Source organism: Pempheris klunzingeri, chromosome 8 (assembly GCF_042242105.1).
Source record: "Pempheris klunzingeri isolate RE-2024b chromosome 8, fPemKlu1.hap1, whole genome shotgun sequence".
Lineage (NCBI taxonomy): Eukaryota > Metazoa > Chordata > Actinopteri > Acropomatiformes > Pempheridae > Pempheris > Pempheris klunzingeri.
In genome coordinates this window covers 4,089,326-4,110,324 of record NC_092019.1, presented here as the reverse complement: position 1 = coordinate 4,110,324, position 20,999 = coordinate 4,089,326, and the positions used below count along the sequence as shown (strand labels likewise).

The window sequence follows — 20,999 nt, the reverse complement described above, 5'->3', positions numbered from 1 at the left end:
CCACATATGGTGCAATGGTGGCTCTGCAGCATGTCTGAATGTGACAAAGAGATGTTAAGCAGATCTACAGCTGTCACCCAGAGTGCTCTCTCCACTCGATCTGCCTGCCAATGACAGTACCATTTATGTTGATGTGATGAGAGCATGTGTGTGTGAGTGTAAGGGTCTGAGGAGTGTGTGAGTACCCTTCCGCTTGACAGCTCCGCACATGCTAGTGACAGCTTCTAGAAATGCTGTCCATTAATGTGACTATGGTGTGTGTGTGTGTGTGTGTGCATGTGCCTTTTTCGTGCCTTGTAATCTTGCAGCTGTAAATTTCATATGAAGATTGCTTGAAAGTGGTTTTCTAATGAGAAGCCTGTGGACTGCCTGCAAACTGGGTGTCAGAAAACATTTGATAGTTTGAATTTCTATCAGTAGACAGTATACATCCTTTTGCTGGTTAGTGTCTAGGTCACAAAGTTCTATATGCACGTACCTCTGTGGTGTATTAAACTATGAATTTGGCTATCCAGAGGCTATCTAGAGGTTTCTACCTAAAACAAAAACTATTTTGGCTATTTTGATCTGGCATTTAGTTGTGCATCTGATAGCCACCACACAGAGTTGGCAGCTGTGTGTGTGGCATTATCTGCCATTTATTGTGCCAAAAAAACTCTCCAGGTTCAAACTGTTTCCTCGATCTCTTCAGCGCCATGGCTTCTATTAGAGGGAATTGCTGTTTTTGCGCCTAAACCTAACCAAACTGCGAGTGAAAACTGATAAAAGTAAAAGAAAACTGAAATATAAGTTTACAAACAAATAAATGTAATTTATTGTTGGTCTCACACAGCAATTGAACCTTGTTTCCAGGGTGTTTCCTGTATCTAAACCATCCAGCCACCATATCCACATTAAACTTTGACCATACTGGGTCCAAATAGCCGGATAGCAGTTATCTGGCTATTGGCACCCTGTACAAATCATTACTGTGGATCATTACTGTGTGGGTAGTTTATGTAATGTTGAACTTTCCTCCATATTGCCTGCACCCAGAGCCAGAATGCAGTGTGGAGGAATTATGACGTATGGAGGAGGAAAATAATTCATCGGCTACTTGATCAGTCAATTAACTTTTAACAATTTTAACTGCTAGAATGCATTTACCTCATTGAAATGAATGAAGTAGTCTGGAGACAGTGCTGTTGTTATTGTTGTGAAATAGTCTCCGTTCTGTGTTGCACGCACACGTCGTGCAAAGTGAAAGCAAACTTGTATTTGCTGTTGAGCAGGTTGTCGGTAATTGTGACAGTTGGAGGCCTGAGCGCTGTGAGGAGGCAGCACGACCACCCTTAGAGGACGATTGTACAGGACAACATCAAATTGCTCTGCTACGACTTAGATCCTTTTAAGGAAATGATTTCTTTTGTGTTGCCCTTGCTGGAATTCAGCATAGTCAGACTGTCAGGCATCTTGTGCCCAGTAAAAGGTATAAAGTAAGCACCTGAGCTTCTTGTCTTTGCTTAGATGTGTAAGCATCAATCAGTCATTTAGAAATCTTCCAACAGTTCTTAACATTTATGTTTTATTTAATAAAACATCCGGACTTAAGTCGGAACACCAGAAACGTTCAGAGGCAGGAAATATGAGTGCATCCTTGGCAGCTCAGCAGTAATAGATAACAAGTCGTAAGATCCATGTCTTTCACTGAGTTTGCTTTAATTAAACAGACTCGTAAAGCAAATATTTGGCTTTCAGACATGTTTCTCAGCACAACTCTCTTCCAGTCAACTGAACGGGGTGTGATGGACAGTTTATTTCTCAGCCTATCAACCTGTCCCTCAGATCAGCCTCATAGCCATTCCACCGCTTGGGCTTCAGGCCAAGGCCGCCATGTCTGCATACTGTAAGGGGCATCTTGGCAGAGAGCCCCATGATTTTTTTAAATACTGGCAGCCATGACTGTCCATGAATACAGAGTTTATTTGAAAGACACACAGGATAAATTGAGTTTGCTATGCTGCCCTCTGTGGAGACATGCTGGGAGAGTCAGGCATCACATCTGGAATACAGGTGCACTGAAGGCGTGTCAAACTATAGCTTGATTAATTAAGAACATTTATTGTTCTTGATAAATATGTTTCTTCCACGCTACTTTCTACATTTCTTTCAGTGTAGATCTTTAAGTTCCTTGTTGAAAATGTTAACTCCGCTTTTCTCTAGGGAATACTTAACCAAACTGTGAAAAACTTATTTGAATAACTTGTTTTCTGTCATTGTTATTTAAAAGAACAATATAACTAAAAGTGGTGTGTCTGCTTTAGGAGCTACAACTGTTTATTACTTTCAGTTTGCATATTTAATCGACTTTAGTGTAAATATAAGTATCTGAACAGACTATACTGGCACATACCCAATACTGAAGGACTCAGATCAGGATCAGTGCCAGCAAAGGTAATTCCATTATCAGCTCTCATTCTCCAAAACCTGGTGCTTACATTACCCACAATGCATCAGCATTTATCAAACTTCACACAGCTCCCTCTGGAGCCACAAAAGGCTTTACACAACTTTTTTTTATGTAAGTAGTCGGTTGGCCACCTCCTATTAGTTCATGAATGGTGTGTGAATGAAATGTTAAAAGTGCTTTGGAGAAAAAAAAGCCCTGCGTGTTCTGCTGTAGGATAATAAAAAAAAAAATCATGACTCCTGCTACAAAGGAGATGCTCTCCCATGCACAAATGGATCTAAATCACGATAGATGGGTACAGTAGGGAGGCAAAGATTCACTTGTGTGCTTACTACCTCAGTATCAATGTGTCAGCCTGTTGGAGGGGGTACAACCTGTAGGGCTGAGCAGGACTCCCTCTGTGAGCACATTCAAGAGACCGACCTCACATTTAGACATGAAGGACAGTTAAAAATAAGTCCTTTGAGTGCCAATCAGCATCTTAATGTCCAGCCAAAACACCAAGTCCACCATTTAAGAGATTGCAAGCGAAATTATCCAAGATGTGATGTGTCTTAGCTGAAGAACACACTTGCACACGTGCTTCGCCACAGCCCCCCCTCAGTGTGATAGCAGAGGCAGAGCCTGATCCTGTGTTTGTCAACACATTGCAGAAACCCTAATTGGTACACCGAGCAACGAGAAGCTACAAGGATGTCATGCAGAGCTAACCTTTCTCTACATCCGTGTCTGTTTAGATTTCAGCAGGAGGCTGGAGGACAGCTGTTTTAGGTTTCCAGAATATTGCAGTTGTGGTGATGTTGAGCACAGTGAGCTGCTGGACATGTTTTACACCAGTTGTTTTATCATCATGTATTCAGGCAGCTTTTTGGTCCATTAACATGCCTAAAATGAAAGGCTTGGTCTGGTTGACTAATAGCCATTACACAAAGTTTGGTCCTTGCAGTTGCGTTTGTGAATGGGTTTAGGAACACAGTGACCGCACTGATGCATATTTCATTTTAGACAGAATCATCAGCTGCTTCTGTTGTCCCTGTAACACCCCATTTGTAAAGCTTTGCAGTGGCTCAGTGTTACTAATGCCTTTCACTTTTGCCTTCTCTCAGAACAAATGCCATCTGGAAGTGAGACAGAAAACAGCAATTATCCTCTAAACTGCTCCATGGCCTGTGTTTTGCTTGTGGGGATTCAGCTCCCGTAAGACAAGCTAAAACTGTGGACTACTGTCTGCCACACCTGCTTCCTTATGCATGCTGAGCCCAGTGTTTACATTGCCCTGTCATTTCACTACTGTCCAGTGAACATGGAGACATGGCAGTGGTGTAAAACATGCCTCAGGGACACTCCTCTCCTATACTGTGCCATGCTTGCTGTAGCAGAAACCTTGACCCTGCTGGCTGTGACAGCCAGGAGCCACAGACATGAGCTAAAGCAGCGGTGTCGGTCAGCCATGTTGGTGGAGCACAGGTGTGTCATGAGATTGAATTTGATTAGATTGTATTAAAGTCCAAACCAAACAAATGACATTAACTTAAATCAACTGCACCCTTCTCTCAAATGAATGCTCTCAAAAGCACTCTTCACTCTGCCCAGCTCACTCTGCTCGCTCTCTGAATGATCGCTCACTTAGTTTGACTCTACACAGCACTGCTTAGCCTAGGGCTAAGACTAAGTCCTGTAATGCTGATACTAACCCAGCAAAGCAGGGTCTAAAGATAGAGTTAGTCCAATTTGGAATGTGTCAGATAGAGAACTCAAGGCTAAGCCTGCGGCTAAAAGCATTTCATAATCCATGTGGAAAGTCTTTATCAAGCTTTTCAGCCAAAAAAAGTCTGTATTCTGAGTTTGATTTTAAAGTATCTGGCATTTTTTCTTGTGCATCATCAGGCCTCCATTCTGCCAAGCCATTAAGCATTGAGGGCATCTGAGCATTTTAGCTTAATTAGAAAGTTGCTTAAATATCCTCATCATGGTAATTACTTCAAAGCTGCCAATAAATGACTGGAGCTGCGGTGTAGTCTCATTTTCCTCCCAGCCTGGCTGACTTGGCTCTGCTTCTCTTCTAAACATGGAATTGGAGGTAGAAGTGGTCTAACAAATTCCCAAATGTTTGTATGTGATGATATGGTTATGTTAGGACCTGTGTGTTTGGTCGGGTGTGTTGTAAAGTTGATATGGCCCGGAGCTTCTGCTTCTTTCCCAGAGTCCAACTACCAAGTGTGGATATGCACAGTTGAATAAGCATACATACACACAGATGAACTTACATAATTGTCAGACACAATTGACATAAACTTGGACGTTCCTCTCACACTTGCCTCTGCCTCTCTTGTTGACTCTCTAAGCACATCCCACTTCCCTTAATTGTCTCCTAGTTTCCAGTCAATGGCATATTTTCCATCTTAGTCACTTCTCCTTAATACAGATGGAAGACATAAGAGGAAGGAGGGATCGAGGGGAAAACATTTTTTAAAATGAGACGTCCTTCCCACTCAAGCATCATCTGTAGTGACATCAATTAGTGATGACGTCTGCACAGCAGGGCCCTTTGATCGCTGCCTTGCAAGTTATATTTACAGATAACGGGGGTTCATACGAGTGCTGAAAGTCCTTGAAAATGCTTGAAGTTTAATGTGGTGTTTTCAAGATTTGAAAAGTACTTGGATTTAGAATAAAGTGCTTCAAACTGTAATAATATAAGTCTGGAAGAGCCTAATTAATTTCAAAAATCCTTAAGTGCTTGACTAGTATTTGACTTTGCAGAAGGTGCAGGAACCCTGAAAACACCTTTGAAACAACATGTGTTGTGTGTTTTAAACACAGAAGATGTCGGTGTTGTTTGTGTGGACTAGCAGCAGCTCCATCATGGGAATATTAAGCATTTTCGTCTTGATTATTAAAAATGTAGGCACTTTTCAAACCTCAAAAATGCTGCATTAAAATTCAAGCCTTTTTGAGTTGCATTGTCCAGTACACTGTTCATACGGGTGCTGGAAATACACCTTGAAAATCCTTGAAAAGTGCTTGACTTTAGAAAAGGTGTCGGGATCCTGTGACAAAATGTTGACAGTTCAAAGAGTAAGAGTGCACAGTCACCAATTTTACCTCCCGTTTGACAAAACAGTCTGTGAAAACGCACTAGTTGACGTTCACAACCTTTTCAGACTTTGAATTGAATAGATACAGCAGTGTGTTTGACACAATACAAAAGGTTTAGTAATATTTCACAAGTCAATTTTTCCACTAGACTGTTTTATTGATTGTGCACATGAACATATTTGTGGCTTCTTCAGTAGATGCTGCAAGCTGTGATTAACTGGGGTTTAATTTACTTAATGATATCATAAAATACTAAATAAAAGCATACAGAATGAGTGTGGGCACATAGGCTGACCTACGCTATTTCTTTCAGCAGCAAGTCCTTGACTCTGTATTTTTTTTGTATGTAAATGCATTCAATGATAATTCATATTATGATAAGTGTTTCTAGTGTTTGCCCCTAGCACAGTGTGGGAGTTCTCCATTCAAATGTCTATAGTATTTACACATGGTTTGATCATGTATGCTGTATTTAAAGAAAAAAGAAAAGAAATGACAACTTGTATTTGTCTGGCAGTACATAAGGTTTCATATTGCATTTCTGTTTGGTTTCCTCTTCCTCAGATATCTGGAGTCTCGGTGTGATCCTTTTCATGTTGGTATGCGGCCAGCCACCCTTCCAGGAGGCTAACGACAGTGAGACCCTCACCATGATCATGGACTGTAAATACACCGTACCGGCCCACGTCTCCAGCGCCTGCAAAGAGTGAGTGATACATACACAGCATTCACACGAAACATCTGATGGTGTGACTTTTGTAATAAGACGTTGAACAATATGGAGCTTGTTCTAGTGTTTTTTATTCCCTGCTCTGCTCTGCCTGCACTCTGTCTTATCCTGCTCCACTTATCCATATCCCTCCATATATGACTACATCCCGTCGATGTACTGTTCTTGTGCTTTGGAGAACAGCCAATTGTATTAAGCCGACATGGCCTGTAGTCTGCCGCTGGAGGCCGTAGCTTGCACCAGAGACCTGATCACGGTAGGGTTAGGTGCTATGGTTGCCATATTTCCACCCTTTTTGTAAATGTAAAACATGTATTATTTGCTCTAAGACAGTCAATCAGAAGTTATGTCACTGTGTAGCAAAGCTCAACTAGCATATTGGCTAACTTTCTCAAGGTTTTTTGGGTCACATGGTTATCTTATGCTCTTTGCGTGGATGGAAACATGACTCACCATGTTTCAATCAACATTCAGTGTTTCAGACCTACTAAAAGGTAATTTGCTCTCAGCAGGAGAAATATCTGTTAAGTAGAAAGTTTAATTAGTAATTATGTTACCATTAGCAACCTTCTCTCAGGCATTATTTAAATACATCACTGACTCAGTAATAGAATATTAATGAGTTTCTCTGCAGCACAGTCAGTAGCAAGAGAGTATGTACGAATATCTCTTCATGTGAGCACATCTGTAAATCTGTACCGTGGGCTGTCAGGTCAGAACTAACTCTTGGCTAAACGAGGTTTAAAAAAAAACAACAAAAATTATTAAAAGTTTTGTCACAGAAAACAAGCTAATAAACAAATTTCCATCTTTGTTGCCTCTGTTGACTAAAAAAAAGTCAACACATTCCAAATACCTTTTGAAATTCAACACACAGGTGATAAATATCATTGGTGAACAGCTAACTTTCATTACTAACGTATTAACTCACCTGAGATGCACTGATTTGTTTGGATGCAGCCTACAGCACCATGAAAACCTCAGGATCTGTAAAAACAGGGCTCAGGCCTACTCATTATTAGTAGTTTTCTGTTATAACCCCGACATCTCAATAGTATTTGAATGATATACCCAACTTTAAAGCTTGACCCACCAGTACCTTCATATCTACACATATCAGCAGTACAAGGCCACTATTGTGATCTACAGTCTATGTTTAGATACAGTGTAAGATGGATATACATGCATATACTGTATCATCAGTATTGTTTCAGATAATTATATTAATATAAACTATGCATAATAAGGACGTTAATGACATCATGTAATAACCAAGTGCATCATGAATATGTTGCTGTCTTTAACAAACGATCCAAGAAAAACAATCTACCAAATATATCCTATATTATCAGTTATAGCTACACCTCTGCTCTCCACGATCTGCTTTGTACACAAGAAGCAACTGGAAAACAGCAGTCACCAGTCACACTAATTTATTCCAGGCCCTGAAGACCAATTTGCTCCAGTAGCTGGCAGAGACGTAAACCCTTCAAGCAGTTTAAGCAGCCCAGCTGCAGAGCAGCGCAGTCCAACCTTTCACGACTACACATGTTCCACACTCAAAATAAGTTAGGCAGTTAGGCAAATAAATTAGCAGTTGCATAATTAACCGTGTGTTAGTAAATCACACTCTTAATTTTGTACTAATTAATTCTCTCAAGATACACTGGGGTAATTTTTGAAGCAGGATAAATGGGCGGCTTTTCCAATAACTTTGACCAGAATTAATCAAGAAAATCTTCATGATACAGTTTTTTTTTTTTTTTTTTTAAAATACCGACCCAATCTTTTGTCCACACAGATTTTTCTTCAGGTTAATGAGACCAGAGCCTTTTGTATCTGCTATTAACCTTACTGTCTACATTTTTGACTATCACATCTTTTAATTTGTGCTCCAGAGGACCTCTTGCAGAATTGATTATATGACTGCAGTACACACCCTGCATATTAAAGTGGATCAGATTAGACAAACTGTCGGAGGTGAAAACTAAAACTTTTCAGAAATAAGAAGCCACTGTTTTTTCAGTTGAGCACCCGCATGTTTTTGAGTTAATGCAGTGGGTAATGAGTGGGTTTCATGGACATCAGCAATGGCATCAGAGCCACTGAGCTCAACATGCTGTGAAGGCCAATTCTTAGTTTCCATACTCTCACCGCACATCAGAGTATTTTTAGACACAGGAAATAAACGCTTATCTTCTCTGTGTCGAAGGAGAGATCTGACTAGATTGAAGTGCTAAGCTGAAGCAGCTGTGAGCAATCTGATGGGCTTTGACTTCAGAGCAGAAGAGCTATTTGTTGCATGCTGAGTCTCAAGCTTATATTTTTACCATGTCACTCACTGGAGAATTATCCACCCCTTTCACAGTTTTGAAATGTCCAACCTGCCTCTGCTGATGCTTCATCTTAATACAGTCTAGGATTTTTGCCATTAAAGAAACACTTGACCCAGGCATAATCAAGATTTTGAAATGATTTTGAAAGGATTCTTTTTTGCAGAGGTTAAAGTGGGTCTGTTGAATCATGCAAAGTGCCTCAAGTCTCAAGTAAAGTCTTAAAAAATAGGACATATCTACCAAGTTATCACAAAATCATTTTTATTTTAGTTAGCAGGAAAAAGAGTTTGCAAGGCCACAAATTATAATTACAGGGAATAGAGAAGATGTGGGTGCGTTATGGGCCACCATGGCCGCACCCTGCTGGATATCATTTTATTTGTGGTACTTTTTCTTTATCTTTATGTAGACTGCTGATATGTCCAAATCACCTCATCGCTATCAGATAACTTGGTCAATAGTGCAAGTGTGACTGCTGCTAGCCGACTTTGGAGAAGAGCAAACTACAAAGTTGCACCATAGGAATTGTCACTATCTCGCTTTGCTTGCTTTTCTTTAGCAAGACAGGGTGGAAACAAACAGTGATGGGTGGCCTGTGCTGGTCATTATGGGAATTCCAATAACAAATGTACACTAGAAACTAAGATGCGGAATGAAAGAACCAAACAATTATATGGAATTTGAACAAGTTTAAACCTGCCGTGGCTTTCTGTTGTCCCTTCGTCTCTTCTCTCTGCCTGAAGAGTTATTGATGACCCAGCAGAGGACCAGGAGTATCCAAGCTGATTCAGTAGTGGAGAGATCTTTGTTTGGGTCTATGTCAGCTCAGCTTTTCCTGAAAAGAGCCGTTATTTTACGCTGCACGGCACCGTCTGAAAAATACAGTTTTACAGATAATGTACGATTTGTAAAATTTTTAGCTTTAGAAGAAAGTTACCAAATCATTTACTGACATTTCCTTTTACCAAAAGACTCACAGGAATCTCCTGTTTAACACCAACATCAGTTTCTTTAGGCGCTCATTCCCAGTGCTGTTAGAAAAAGAGGTCCACCATTATCAACTGGGTCTGCCTAAGGAACTGAACACCCCATATTAAATAATGTCCAACTGTTTTGACATTTTCACAGTATTTAGGGCTTCTAATTACCGAGTATTGAAGTGATATCAGGTGGAGCTGGTAGCTCCGTCTACACTCAGAGCCCAGTGGACTGCTGTTTCATATGCAGGTGGCTGCACACTAGCTGAGCTTTCCATATAATTGGATAAGTGGCTTGTATTTGACCTTTGCTCATATTAAACATCACCCTTTGCCAGAAGGAGGAAAGGGAGAGCAAAGAGTCGAAGAGTGATGAGGTTGGAGATAAGGGTTTCTAGCTTGTCTTTGACAGTCTGTCACTAATTATGGACTAAGTAGGCTCAGTTTTAGACATAGGTGTATGCAAAGTCACGCTTTCCTGTGAGTGTTTGGTTTTTGATGCTCTCATCCTCTAGATAACACTTACCACAAGGTCCATGGTCTTTTTATGCCATGTCACTGGATCAACACTATCTTCTCCTTTCTCTTCGTGTGTTCCTGTCTGTGGCTTTCCTCTGTGTGCTGATGTTTCTGCTCTCTATTCCCCGTTGACTCACCAAAATGCATTTACATGCCTCAATTAATTAATTATTCACAGGCTCGCTTTTGTGATCCCACACCCTCCACCTTCCAAGCTTTGTTTGTTTTTGTCATCTTTGATTTTAATTTCTAGGGTTTGGACTCGAACTAAAATGTTTGTTTTACACACCCACTACCACCCAGAAATAGAAACAGACAAACGCGCTGTTTGTCACAGTGTGACAGCGTGCGGATGGTGATCATGCAGGACTGAGCTAGTCACAACCAAGCAGAACACTATGTTCCTTCATTTCCTGTCATTACTGTACAAACCACATGGAGTACGCACACACACGCACACACGCACACACACACACACCCACACACATACACTCAACCTCAACCTCATTTTCTGTATTTGCTTCACACACATCACACGACACTGAGATAAATCAGAGCTGGGATTCAGCCAGTTCATTGCCCGTTTAATTCCATTGTTTGAATCTGGATGAGTACAAGACGTATCCATGCATGTTGTGATGCTAATTTCTCTCCGGTGGTCCCTTTCACACACTAACACTTTCTCCAGCTTGTGGGTTGGTGGGATCTCTCTCACATGAAGTCACACACCTTCCCGTGGGAATGTGTGCTAGCTACACACCAGTGTGAGTGTGTGTAACCCGTAGTGGAGGAAAATATATGAGCAGGCGGCCCCGTGTGACTGCAAGTACCATACAGCCTCTTTCTGTAGAGGTCCCAAAGGAGCGAGAACGAGGGATGGGACAAGACAGCCAGTTGTAGGGTAGCAAGTGTCCGTTAGAGTACCACATACGGTACACTGGTAGTTGAAGAGGATGTCCTGTAACACTAGTGGGCTATCTGTTGCTTGTGAGGTGGAGTGTGTTGTTCTGTGTGCAGGTACATTCTTCAAGTGTGCACACCAGCTTAGGCTTTTAGACTGCCATTAATTCGCTAAGTGCTGTAGTGGATGTGTTTTGCACCTTACAGGGGTGCTAATTATTTGCTGTGCTTTATGGGAGCAATAGAAATTACTGAAGCGCATCAACAGAGGGTGTCACCTTCTCTCGTCCTTCTCCGAGATTACAAAATAAAGGCCTTTTTACATAGAGCCTGATTTTTAGGGTGGTTAATTTGCATGCTATCAAAAACAAATCACTGAGTGTAGCAATATAAACAAATTTTGCCCTGCTGTTATGTGACTTTTATTTTATCAGGTCAAATTCTTCTGGTTTTTTGTCTGGAATAGGACAAGTTCAGCTAATCACAGCAAGTGAGCCACATGGCTAAGTAATAACAATGAGAGATCGCCTTATTGTCGATGTCTCGCAGTAGCGAGTAGTAGAGAACAATCGTTGGTTTACCACAGCCTCACTCTCTTTTATGACTACACAAATTCATCTAAGCAGACGAAGGCTCCCGTCTTAAATTTGGATGGCCTATTTCTTCATTACAGTAAAGGTTATTCATCTGAGCAGTGTTAACACAGAACAACACCCCAAGCATGCTCACTCACATCTCCCTAACACAGATCGTGTCCAGAGATTCACAATGCAGCTGTGGTGTTATTTCAGAAGAAACAGCGCTGAGTGTGTGAGTGTGTCACTGAGTGCAACAGGTTGCCTCTCTGATGTGTCAGGAGTAGATGTTACAGCTACAACATATGAAGCTTTGGACAATAGTAGCTAGTTGGTTTTGGGCATTTCAAGGGAATTGTTGATGACAGTATTAATAAAACAATAAAATAAAACAGTTTGACATTTTTTTTAATGGAATATGGGGTTGAAAGCAGGTTTTGAAGACTGGAACTTCTTGAAATAACAAATTCTTCATAGCTTCTGATCAGCAACAATGCCTCCATAGATCAATTTTTTGCTTTGAGACAGTAAAAACTGCACTTCCTCTCCTGTAGAGCCAAAATTGTGTAAGTTGTCATTTTCTCATGTATCTAGTACTCCATTGTACTGTTTTCTACATGTTAACTTTGATATACAGTGCTTAACAAATGTATTAGACCACCACCCAGTGTAAGGTGTTTGCCTCCCCTGCCATAAATTAACAGTATTGCTGATAACCAAAATATTTTTTTAATTTCTGTAATGGTTAACCCACCAGTATGTGCAGCTCTTTAATCAGAATGATGTATTTGAAATGATGTAAAAGGAATCTGGAGTAGAGGAACTGATGGACTGGCCAAGTCAGAGTCCAGACTTGAATCCTATCGAACAGATCTGGGATTTATTGAATTAAAAAATAGATCACACACAAATTTAATCCAAAGTAAGTCTCTGGGAACAGCTGGGAACTATTTGGAACTCAATAACAAAAGAGACGGTCGAAAAGTACATGAAAACAATCAAAGGAGGTCAAACAGAATATTAAGATTTTTGGTTAAAATATGTGAATAAGGACTGTTTAGTTGTTCCAGTTTGTTATTTGCCTAATAAATAATAATACAATGTTTAATTTGAAACAAGTTGTTGACAGATTTCTAAAATATTTGTGTTTTCTCATTTTTATGACAGCTGGTCTGATAAATTTGTTAAGCACTGTATGTTGTGTGATTATATTCTTAGTCTAACTCATGAGCGCATGAACAGTAAGCCAAAAAAGAATAATCAAAAATCAATCAATCCTTTTGTCTTTCTGTCAATATTTACATGTTCTACAACTGCATCCTTAAATACAACTTAAAATATGTATAAATCTGTGACGATGTCTGTGTGCCTGTGGTTATTGAACCAACTTAGCAGTGCAGTGTTTGCACAGTGTTTGTGCCGGCAGTGTGCAGATAGTCTGGCCTTCCTCGGTGCCTCTATCTCCCCTCCACTGCTCCTGCTGTTACTGCCGCTGCTGGTCGTGGTCCTGAGGGAGCTCAGCTTGCTCTGACTAATCCCCGGCATGACTGACAGGAGACAGCAGAGCGCAGCTCTGCCCAGCCTGTTAGCCTGTAGCCTCCATCCCATGGTCTGCGCACGCTTTAGCACAAATACACTTGGGGGATTGGATAGGGTTGGAAAAAATGAATACAGTAGAGCCAGAATGAGCTGAAATGCTCCTGCTCAGTTGCACAGGGCTCTCATCTGTAGACTATATGTGTGAATATTTATGTGGATGGTTGTGTTTGCGTGGAGCTGTCATAGTAAGACCTATGACAGCAAACTAAGGCTTCTTATTTATTTATTGTATGTATTTATCGTCCATAACCCCGTATCTCTAAAACCGTCTCTATGTGCTCCAAGGTAAACCACCCTGTCGTTAAATGGAGACAGCACCTACTGTATAAGGCCTGGACAGCCCAGATGATGTTTGTCAGAATAGATTTCTAGATGTTAAGTCTCCTCATTAACATCCTTTTTCATTTGAAGCAAGCCATCGACTCTGTTTTCTTGTCATATGTTATTTTTTGTCTGTCATCTGCAAAATGTACAACCTCAGATTTATTCCTATTGCCTGTCTTATTATGCAGATGACATTTGTTGCTTACTTCTGGATACATGATGCCTTTTTCCTGTATTAATTTTAGTCTCTTCACTAGATTCCATATCCCACCTAATCCTATTAAATTGCAATCTCAGCCTTCAACAGTGTCATTTGTGTGGAATTTAAGCTGCCAGCTGACCAGCTGCAGTTTCACATCCTCAGCTCTGTCAAAGCAAATGCCTGGCACAGTCTGTCACTGTACATAACACACCATATATTCAATGCCTCCATCTGCTCGCCCTCACCACACCAACCAAACAGGTTATATTGTACTCAGGACAATACGTCCTGTTCCGGCTGTCTGTTAGAATAGGACTAGTTGTTCAAGTACAATTTCTGCACTGGCTACACTACAAAAAGAACCCAGAGAGACCGGTGACAGATTTACTGAGCTTCTCTCAAATGACTGTCAGGGCTGTAAAATTCACTTCATCTTTTCAGTTCAAGCAGGGTATTAAGCACGGATGTCATGAGCCAATCTTAAAAGACTGGTGCAAAGGCCAATCCAGGCAAAATTTAATGGATCGGTATCAGCTAAAATAAATCTGATCCTTTCTTTTCTGTACTGTGCTGCTGCAGGTCACTGCGATCGTTTCTGTCCGTAGGGCAAGCGTGAATTAGAGTATGTGAATGTGAAGAATGATTTGGTCAAACCCTCAGAGCCTTCGCCATTTGGATCAAGTTATTTCAACGTGTATGAATCTGATCAACATTTAAGTAAATTTAAGTATCTGATTGGACTCAGTATCAGGACGTCCCTAGGTTTTACTAAGGCCGATCACTAAGTGTGACTTTCCTGGTAATGGGTGAGGACTAATTGAAGAAACCAGTAAAATAACTGCAAATTTGTAGTTATTCACTTCTCTACCCACATGATGAAAAACTATATGTGTAGTTCTGCACAGTGAATTAACCTTGAAGTAACACAAAGACAGAAAACTTGGGTGTTATTTTATTTTATTTTGTCTGTATGAAAACTCTTAATCTCCTTTTTAGATATGAACAAAATAAATCAACCAGAATAATTGTGATCAGACCAAAGTCCTCAAACTCCACCTTAAAAACAAACTGAAGGAACAAATCAACACCAGTAGGGCAGAAGAGGTCTGACAGCCTGAAGGCTGTGACAAGCAGCGCTCTAGAGTCACACCAGTCAGTCATCAATTGTTCTGACAACATGGTCCCGAAGGGTCCCTTCCCGCAGGCTAAAGGGGCAGGTGGTGGAGCAGGTGGAGACCTTCCAGCACCTGTGAAGCAGTCAGCCAGCACCACTACTTTACAAGCGTGCAGATGGGGTTTCAAGACCCAGCAGCATCTATTTTTCCTCAAGTCACTCATCTAATCTGATTTCATTTTGAACACAACACCCGGATACAACTTTCACACACTCCAAAGCAGGCCAAATGCTCAAGGATGATTAATCAAGCTGCCAAAAATACCAGCATCGACCAGAACCACCTGTCCAGTTGGTCAGGTGGAGCCCACATCCCTCAGTCACAGTCACATAAATAAAACCATAAATGTGTGATTATTTTACAGGATTTCTGTCTTTTAGATTCATATTAATTTGAAGTTTGTGCTCCTTCCCTCTTGTCCTTCCTCTCTTCCTGTCCCTCCCCTCTCTCCTGTTCCTCCTGGCCTCAGTCTGATAGACCGCATGCTTCAGAGGGATCCCAAGCGAAGGGCTTCCCTGGAGGAGATTGAGAGCCACGCCTGGCTTCAGGGGGTCGACCCGTCCCCAGCCACCAAGTACAACACTCCGCTGGTCTCCCACAAGAACCTGTCAGAGGAGGAACACAACAGCATCATCCAGCGCATGGTGCTAGGAGACATCGCAGACAGGGAGGCTATAGTCGAGTAAGTTGTGTTATGTTTGTCCTCACAGGTGTACAAACTGAAGTACAGAGTTTGTAGACATGCTGTAATTGTTGTGCACAGGACTGGTATGTTAGTGCCCGTGGTTGGCGAGGCTCTCTGACAGTACTTACTTAGAGGCTTGGTCTTATATCCTGTCGTTCCTTGTTGGTTTGCCTTAAAATGCAAAATCTAGTCAAATGTAAAGTGCCTGAATCCAGGGGCTACCTCTTCTCAAAGGTCACAGCCCACAAAGGTGAAGAAAAGCTGCTAGCCTGAACCTGCACCTTCACCACAGCGGACACAGGGTCCATCATAGCATCACAATGCTTTCTTGCCTCTATCCTCACAAAGACAAAATTAATTTAACGGTTTTCTAGAGTTTTGAAGCCATTGTTTTTTTGGCAGTTTAACTTAAAACATTTTGAAGTCTTTGGAATAAAAGACCAGTACCAGATTCAGACTGAAGACAGCGCTGCCTTTGGGGAAAAAAAAACACAAGGGACTGTGTTGGTGGGGGGGCTGTCAGTTCAGGTAGAGGTGAGACGATAGTATACAATCCAGGAAGTCCAGTTTGAAGGCCAAAACACTGCGCAGTGGTTGATTTGACATGATTTCACAATCATGTGTCAGTCATTGTATGATTTGCCTCAAAGATCACAAGAGTTATAGATACTGAGAGCTGTAAAAGACATTCTGGTTGTGTCCTAAAATGTTGATAGTGGGAGTCTGGAGACCACTATTATCTCTTTATTTATAAAATGCAGACTTGGAAGGAGGCAGCTCTTATATGGGAATATACAGTATATCAAGCAAGAAAAATAGAGAACAAGAAAACACATAAAACACAAGTGCTATCAAGGACACATTTAAACTGACATCTTTGGAAAAACTACTTGTTATGGCAACACTCTCATCAGTGTGCAAATCTAACACCAGCGTCGTCATTGTGAATCAAAATGCCTCCTGCACAAATTATTTTCAAATCTTTGAACAGAATCACTGAGGAGGAGATTATCTGGTAATTCAACTGTAAATAATGTTCTCCCACGCACATTAATCAATGAAAACTAGACCCAGATCCTGCATACAGCCACATGTAATTACTTTGATAGCAGTCGCACTGTTCCATTTTGTGCCCCCATAAAATGCAAGTCAACCTTTTTCTGTTCCACTTCACTATATTGACATATAAGGAGCCATACAATACAACACCTGCACAGCTGCTGAAGCACGCTGACCGACGTTAGCTTGAAGAAACATCTACTCTTCACCCCGCAGCTATGAGAGAAACCTGGTGTGCTGCTACACGCTGAAAAAGACAGTTGCATTGAGAGAACAGCTGTAGATTTCAGAGTAATCATTTCTCGCTGACACTTGTTCCCGTCAACTGCGTTTCACAGTTCAACTTTATCTTCCTCAATGGAACAACCTGTGGTGTACAGTGTCTTTCCTCTCCTGCTTTCAAAGCTACAGCACTGCTGCAAATTCCCCATCATATTTGTGTGGGGGAGTGTTTATGTGTGTGCTTGTATGCTGACAGACGAGTATAGATTTAAGCCTCCTCTATACGTTCTGTGATCCAGTGTGTAAGCCCTTGAGATAATAGTAGAGAGAGAGAGCTAAACTGTACATCTGTAGCTCACAGTTTTTACGAGCCAGGCTTCCCCATTGAGCATCGGCGTTTGATGGATGTGTTGTGTCAGAGCGTGTGTGACGACGCGTTACTACAGTTGTGCTTTACCCTACGTTCTCTACTCCTGTCTGATATAGTCGCTGTCTCATCAGCTGAAGTGTCACACAGAGGAGTCCTTGCCTGGCTGCCACAGACTGTGTCGTACAAAGAGCCGTCAGGGAGGTTTTCATTCACTACAGTCCAGAGTTTTGATTGGCTCTCATACTTCAATGAGTAACATCCATAGCCTGCCATAGAATAAAATTCTATGGCAGAACAAACAAAATCCCCCAACAAAATGGAACGATAATGGAACCTAAACAGACAACCTACCTGACCTAGACTAAGTACAGACTGAGTGAGCACAGCCTGATGGTGGAGGCACCGACAGACCTGGCTGCCCAGAGAGGAGAGCAGGGAACAGTAGAGACAGAGCTGCACATCCTAACCTCCTGCAACCAATATAGAAGTCTCTGAGATCAGTATTTTACAGAAGTCATAGAAACGGAGTGTCTTTTTAGCCAGATGAACTATTTACTCTCGTCTATTTACACTATTTATCCTGTGGAAATAAAAGCAGATTCCTTAGCTGGATGTGTTTATGTGGCTGGTTTACATACAGGACTTTCACCAATGAGATGATGGTTTGAGATCCATATGAGGAAAGCTGTCAATGCTTATAGATGTATTTATCATCTGTCACGCTGTGCTAACCACAGTTTAGGCACCAAAACTGTGTTTATTTTTATGAAAAGATCAGGATTTAAAATAATATATTAATAATATATGATTCTAATTTTGATAATAAGTGAAAAACAGGGGACATTAAACTCTTTCCAACACACACCTGGGTGTAAATACCTAATATGGCTATTTAAGCAAATAATGTTGTTGGCCACTGATACCTGAATGCAATAAGCATTTGTCCAATATAAATAGTCCCAGAGTTCCTCTTTCTAAGGGTCCTACTGGGAGAGATGGAGGATTGCTGTAGGCTGCTGGCAAGACATGTAGCAGCCTTCAAGGAGGCTCTGTGAGCCCCCCCATCCCACATAATTACGATTAGTAATTATCTTATATCTTATGTTACTCTTACTCACCTTCCACTGCCCCCGTTGTTCTCCATACCCTTCTGTATTGTTTATGTATGGATATTATGATCGTAGAGTTTGTGCTAATATGCTTTGCCAACATTGTTTTTTTCATGCATACATGCCGATGAAGCTAATTGAATTGAACTGAATTATTCACATAACAGTATGGAAATGATGTGTGCCTTGGGCTATAAGTAAAAGCAGCACTTCCATGCACAAACAAGCAAATCGAAGCTCAAAGTGACAGCACAAACACACATACAGAGTGCATAAACACTCTCACGTCTCCTGTGTATACAGCTGTTGGCAGCAGTCTTCAGGATTTGATTAGTTTCATTAATATGCAGGGATTAAGCTCTAATCCCACTGGCTGCTCAGGGAGTCTGAGAAGTGTGCTTCTCTTTATTCAGACTCCACACGTTATCACAGAGGTGTCACAGAGGTCAGCAGGTCATGTTTCATAATAATATGTAATGGGATACTTTTAAAATCACATAGGTCCTAAAAGCCGTTCATAAAGCTCAGACTTATCAGAAATGTTGGACTGTGAAATCCACAGATTTTCAAACTTAAATTCAAACTTGTTTAACAAAAGTTTGAACTTCGACTACAAAGAGACATCCCTAGTGCACAGTAGTAACACTCTTTGTATGAAATGCAGGTCTGGAGCTCCACTAATCTAAATATTGTGCTGAGACAGCAGACATCTAAAACCTGACAAGCACATGGCTCGTCTGGCTTCACTACCTGCTGGACCGGCCTGACTTGTGTTGTGATATTTTCTCCGGTGGAACCTGAACCAAAGCACTTGGTCGTCTCTTGAGACCGACATCCAGCTCTCATGTGTTGTCTAAAGAATAACCCTCATTTGTTATTTATTTATTTGTTACTCAGTTCGTTCCTTTCCCCGTGTCTTGTTTTCTGTACAGTATGCTTTCCCTCTGTACTGTACATGTTCCTCATGTGACCGTGTTGTTTCAGAGCCCTGGAGACCAACAAATACAACCACATCACGGCCACGTACTACCTGCTAGCAGAGAGGATCCTGAGGGAGAAGCAGGAGAAGGAGGTCCAGACCCGCTCCTCCAGCCCCAGCAACATCAAGGCACAGTTCAGGTAGAGAACAACACAGTCCTGCAAGAACAGGACGCGGTCACACAGAAAGCAGCTGCAGCGTATGTTTGCACTAAAACAGTGACCTTTCTATTTTCATAGCCAACTAGAGAAGAATGTGGGTAAGAAGTATCGCTGCTCATCATCGTAATGACTATCTTAGTCATAGTATGAGCTGAGAAAAGGGTAATTGACCTATCTCGCTCCACTGCCTCACTCTGCAGCCTGCCTGGCTCCACTTTGCAGAGCCCAGCCACAGTTACTTAAGACTGGGTTACCTCTCTAAAGGTTTCATTTCCATTTCTGGGTTCACTGAGCCTCCACCTGCTGGGCTCAGGGGAGAGCAGAGGAAGCAGGAGAGAACATAGTTTAAACTATCACCAGATTCTTCACAAGATTTCAACCCTGGGCCTCAGTCCCTTTTTGATTTTCCATCATTATTCTAACTCACTGTAATGATTGATGGGGTAAGTGATGACTCCTGCCAGTCATCATGATGATTCAAACTAAGAAGATGCATCCTGGTTTCCTGTTTTGCGTCCTTGCCAACATTGTTCCTCTTAAAAGGAAGCGTAGAGCCGGATGGTGCAGAGTTATAAAAGGAAGAGCGGCAGAGAGGAGGAACAAATAAGGAAGAGAGGAGTGAGGAGGCTTCGGCAGGACAAGAGTGGTTGTGAAGCACTGGCACAGCTCCCTCCACATTCCTCTCTCTCTGCTCTACAGAGGGTGCGTTAAGTCTAAGAAATATTTTAGTAAGCCAATTTGAAGGCAAGCGTTTTTCACATACAAGCTTTATTTTTACCGCATCTCTGTTATTGAAAGCAGTGACTAATAGAGGGGGCTGGAGGTTTACGTTGGGTTATAGAGGTATTAAAGTGATGGCAGCACAAGTGTTTCTCATCTCAGACACAAAGCAAAACATAACAGGAACCTTGAGTCATTAGATTTTCCACAGAGTATGTACATAGAAACGGTGACCTGCACAAACACTGTAAGTGGGCAGAGGTTCGTAGGCGTCTACCTGCATCTCTCTGTGATACCCAGTGTATCGAGGGGCGTGACTGTTGCCGCCTCCTCTGTCATCATGCTTTGCTAAGGGCTTGACATGACGGTTCTTCTGTAAACTCCCCAGTAGTGAAGCAGTAGCCTCACAGCCTGGTGTCACTGAGCCACGGTGAAATGAATCTTTAGCCTCCTGTGCTGTGATCCCTGTCCAGAAGATAGTGACTAATGTGTTTAGGGGAGACCTCTGCTTATTGGCTCAGACTGACCCACATACCAGGGGCTGCTGCGCTGCCAGGTCTACTTCTCTCTCTCTCACACACTCACACACACAAAACTAGATTATTAATCAGTTATTTAAAGAATTCTTAAACAGAAGTTGTGTCTCTTACTGTGGGTAAAGCCCCCATCAGATAGATTACTGTGTGAGAGGCCATGTCTAACTTAAGCAGGCTGAGTTTTAACTCCTTGATTTGGCTCCATGTGAAACCAGCATTAGAAAATGGAACTTAAAACGCACATTATCATTCATCTACATTTTGGCTTAAGTC

At 41.6% G+C, this 20,999-nt stretch overlaps 1 protein-coding gene across 1 annotated transcript in view; it reads left to right on the top strand.

Moving 5' to 3' along the window:
* The window catches only part of snrka (SNF related kinase a), a 44,078-nt gene that overhangs the window by 19,612 nt on the left and 3,467 nt on the right, over positions 1 to 20,999 (top strand). The window contains exons 3-5 of the mRNA XM_070835534.1: positions 6,113 to 6,254; positions 15,355 to 15,567; positions 19,315 to 19,449. Coding sequence (XP_070691635.1) covers positions 6,113 to 6,254; positions 15,355 to 15,567; positions 19,315 to 19,449 — 490 coding nt within the window. The remainder of the gene's footprint in view (positions 1 to 6,112; positions 6,255 to 15,354; positions 15,568 to 19,314; positions 19,450 to 20,999) is intronic.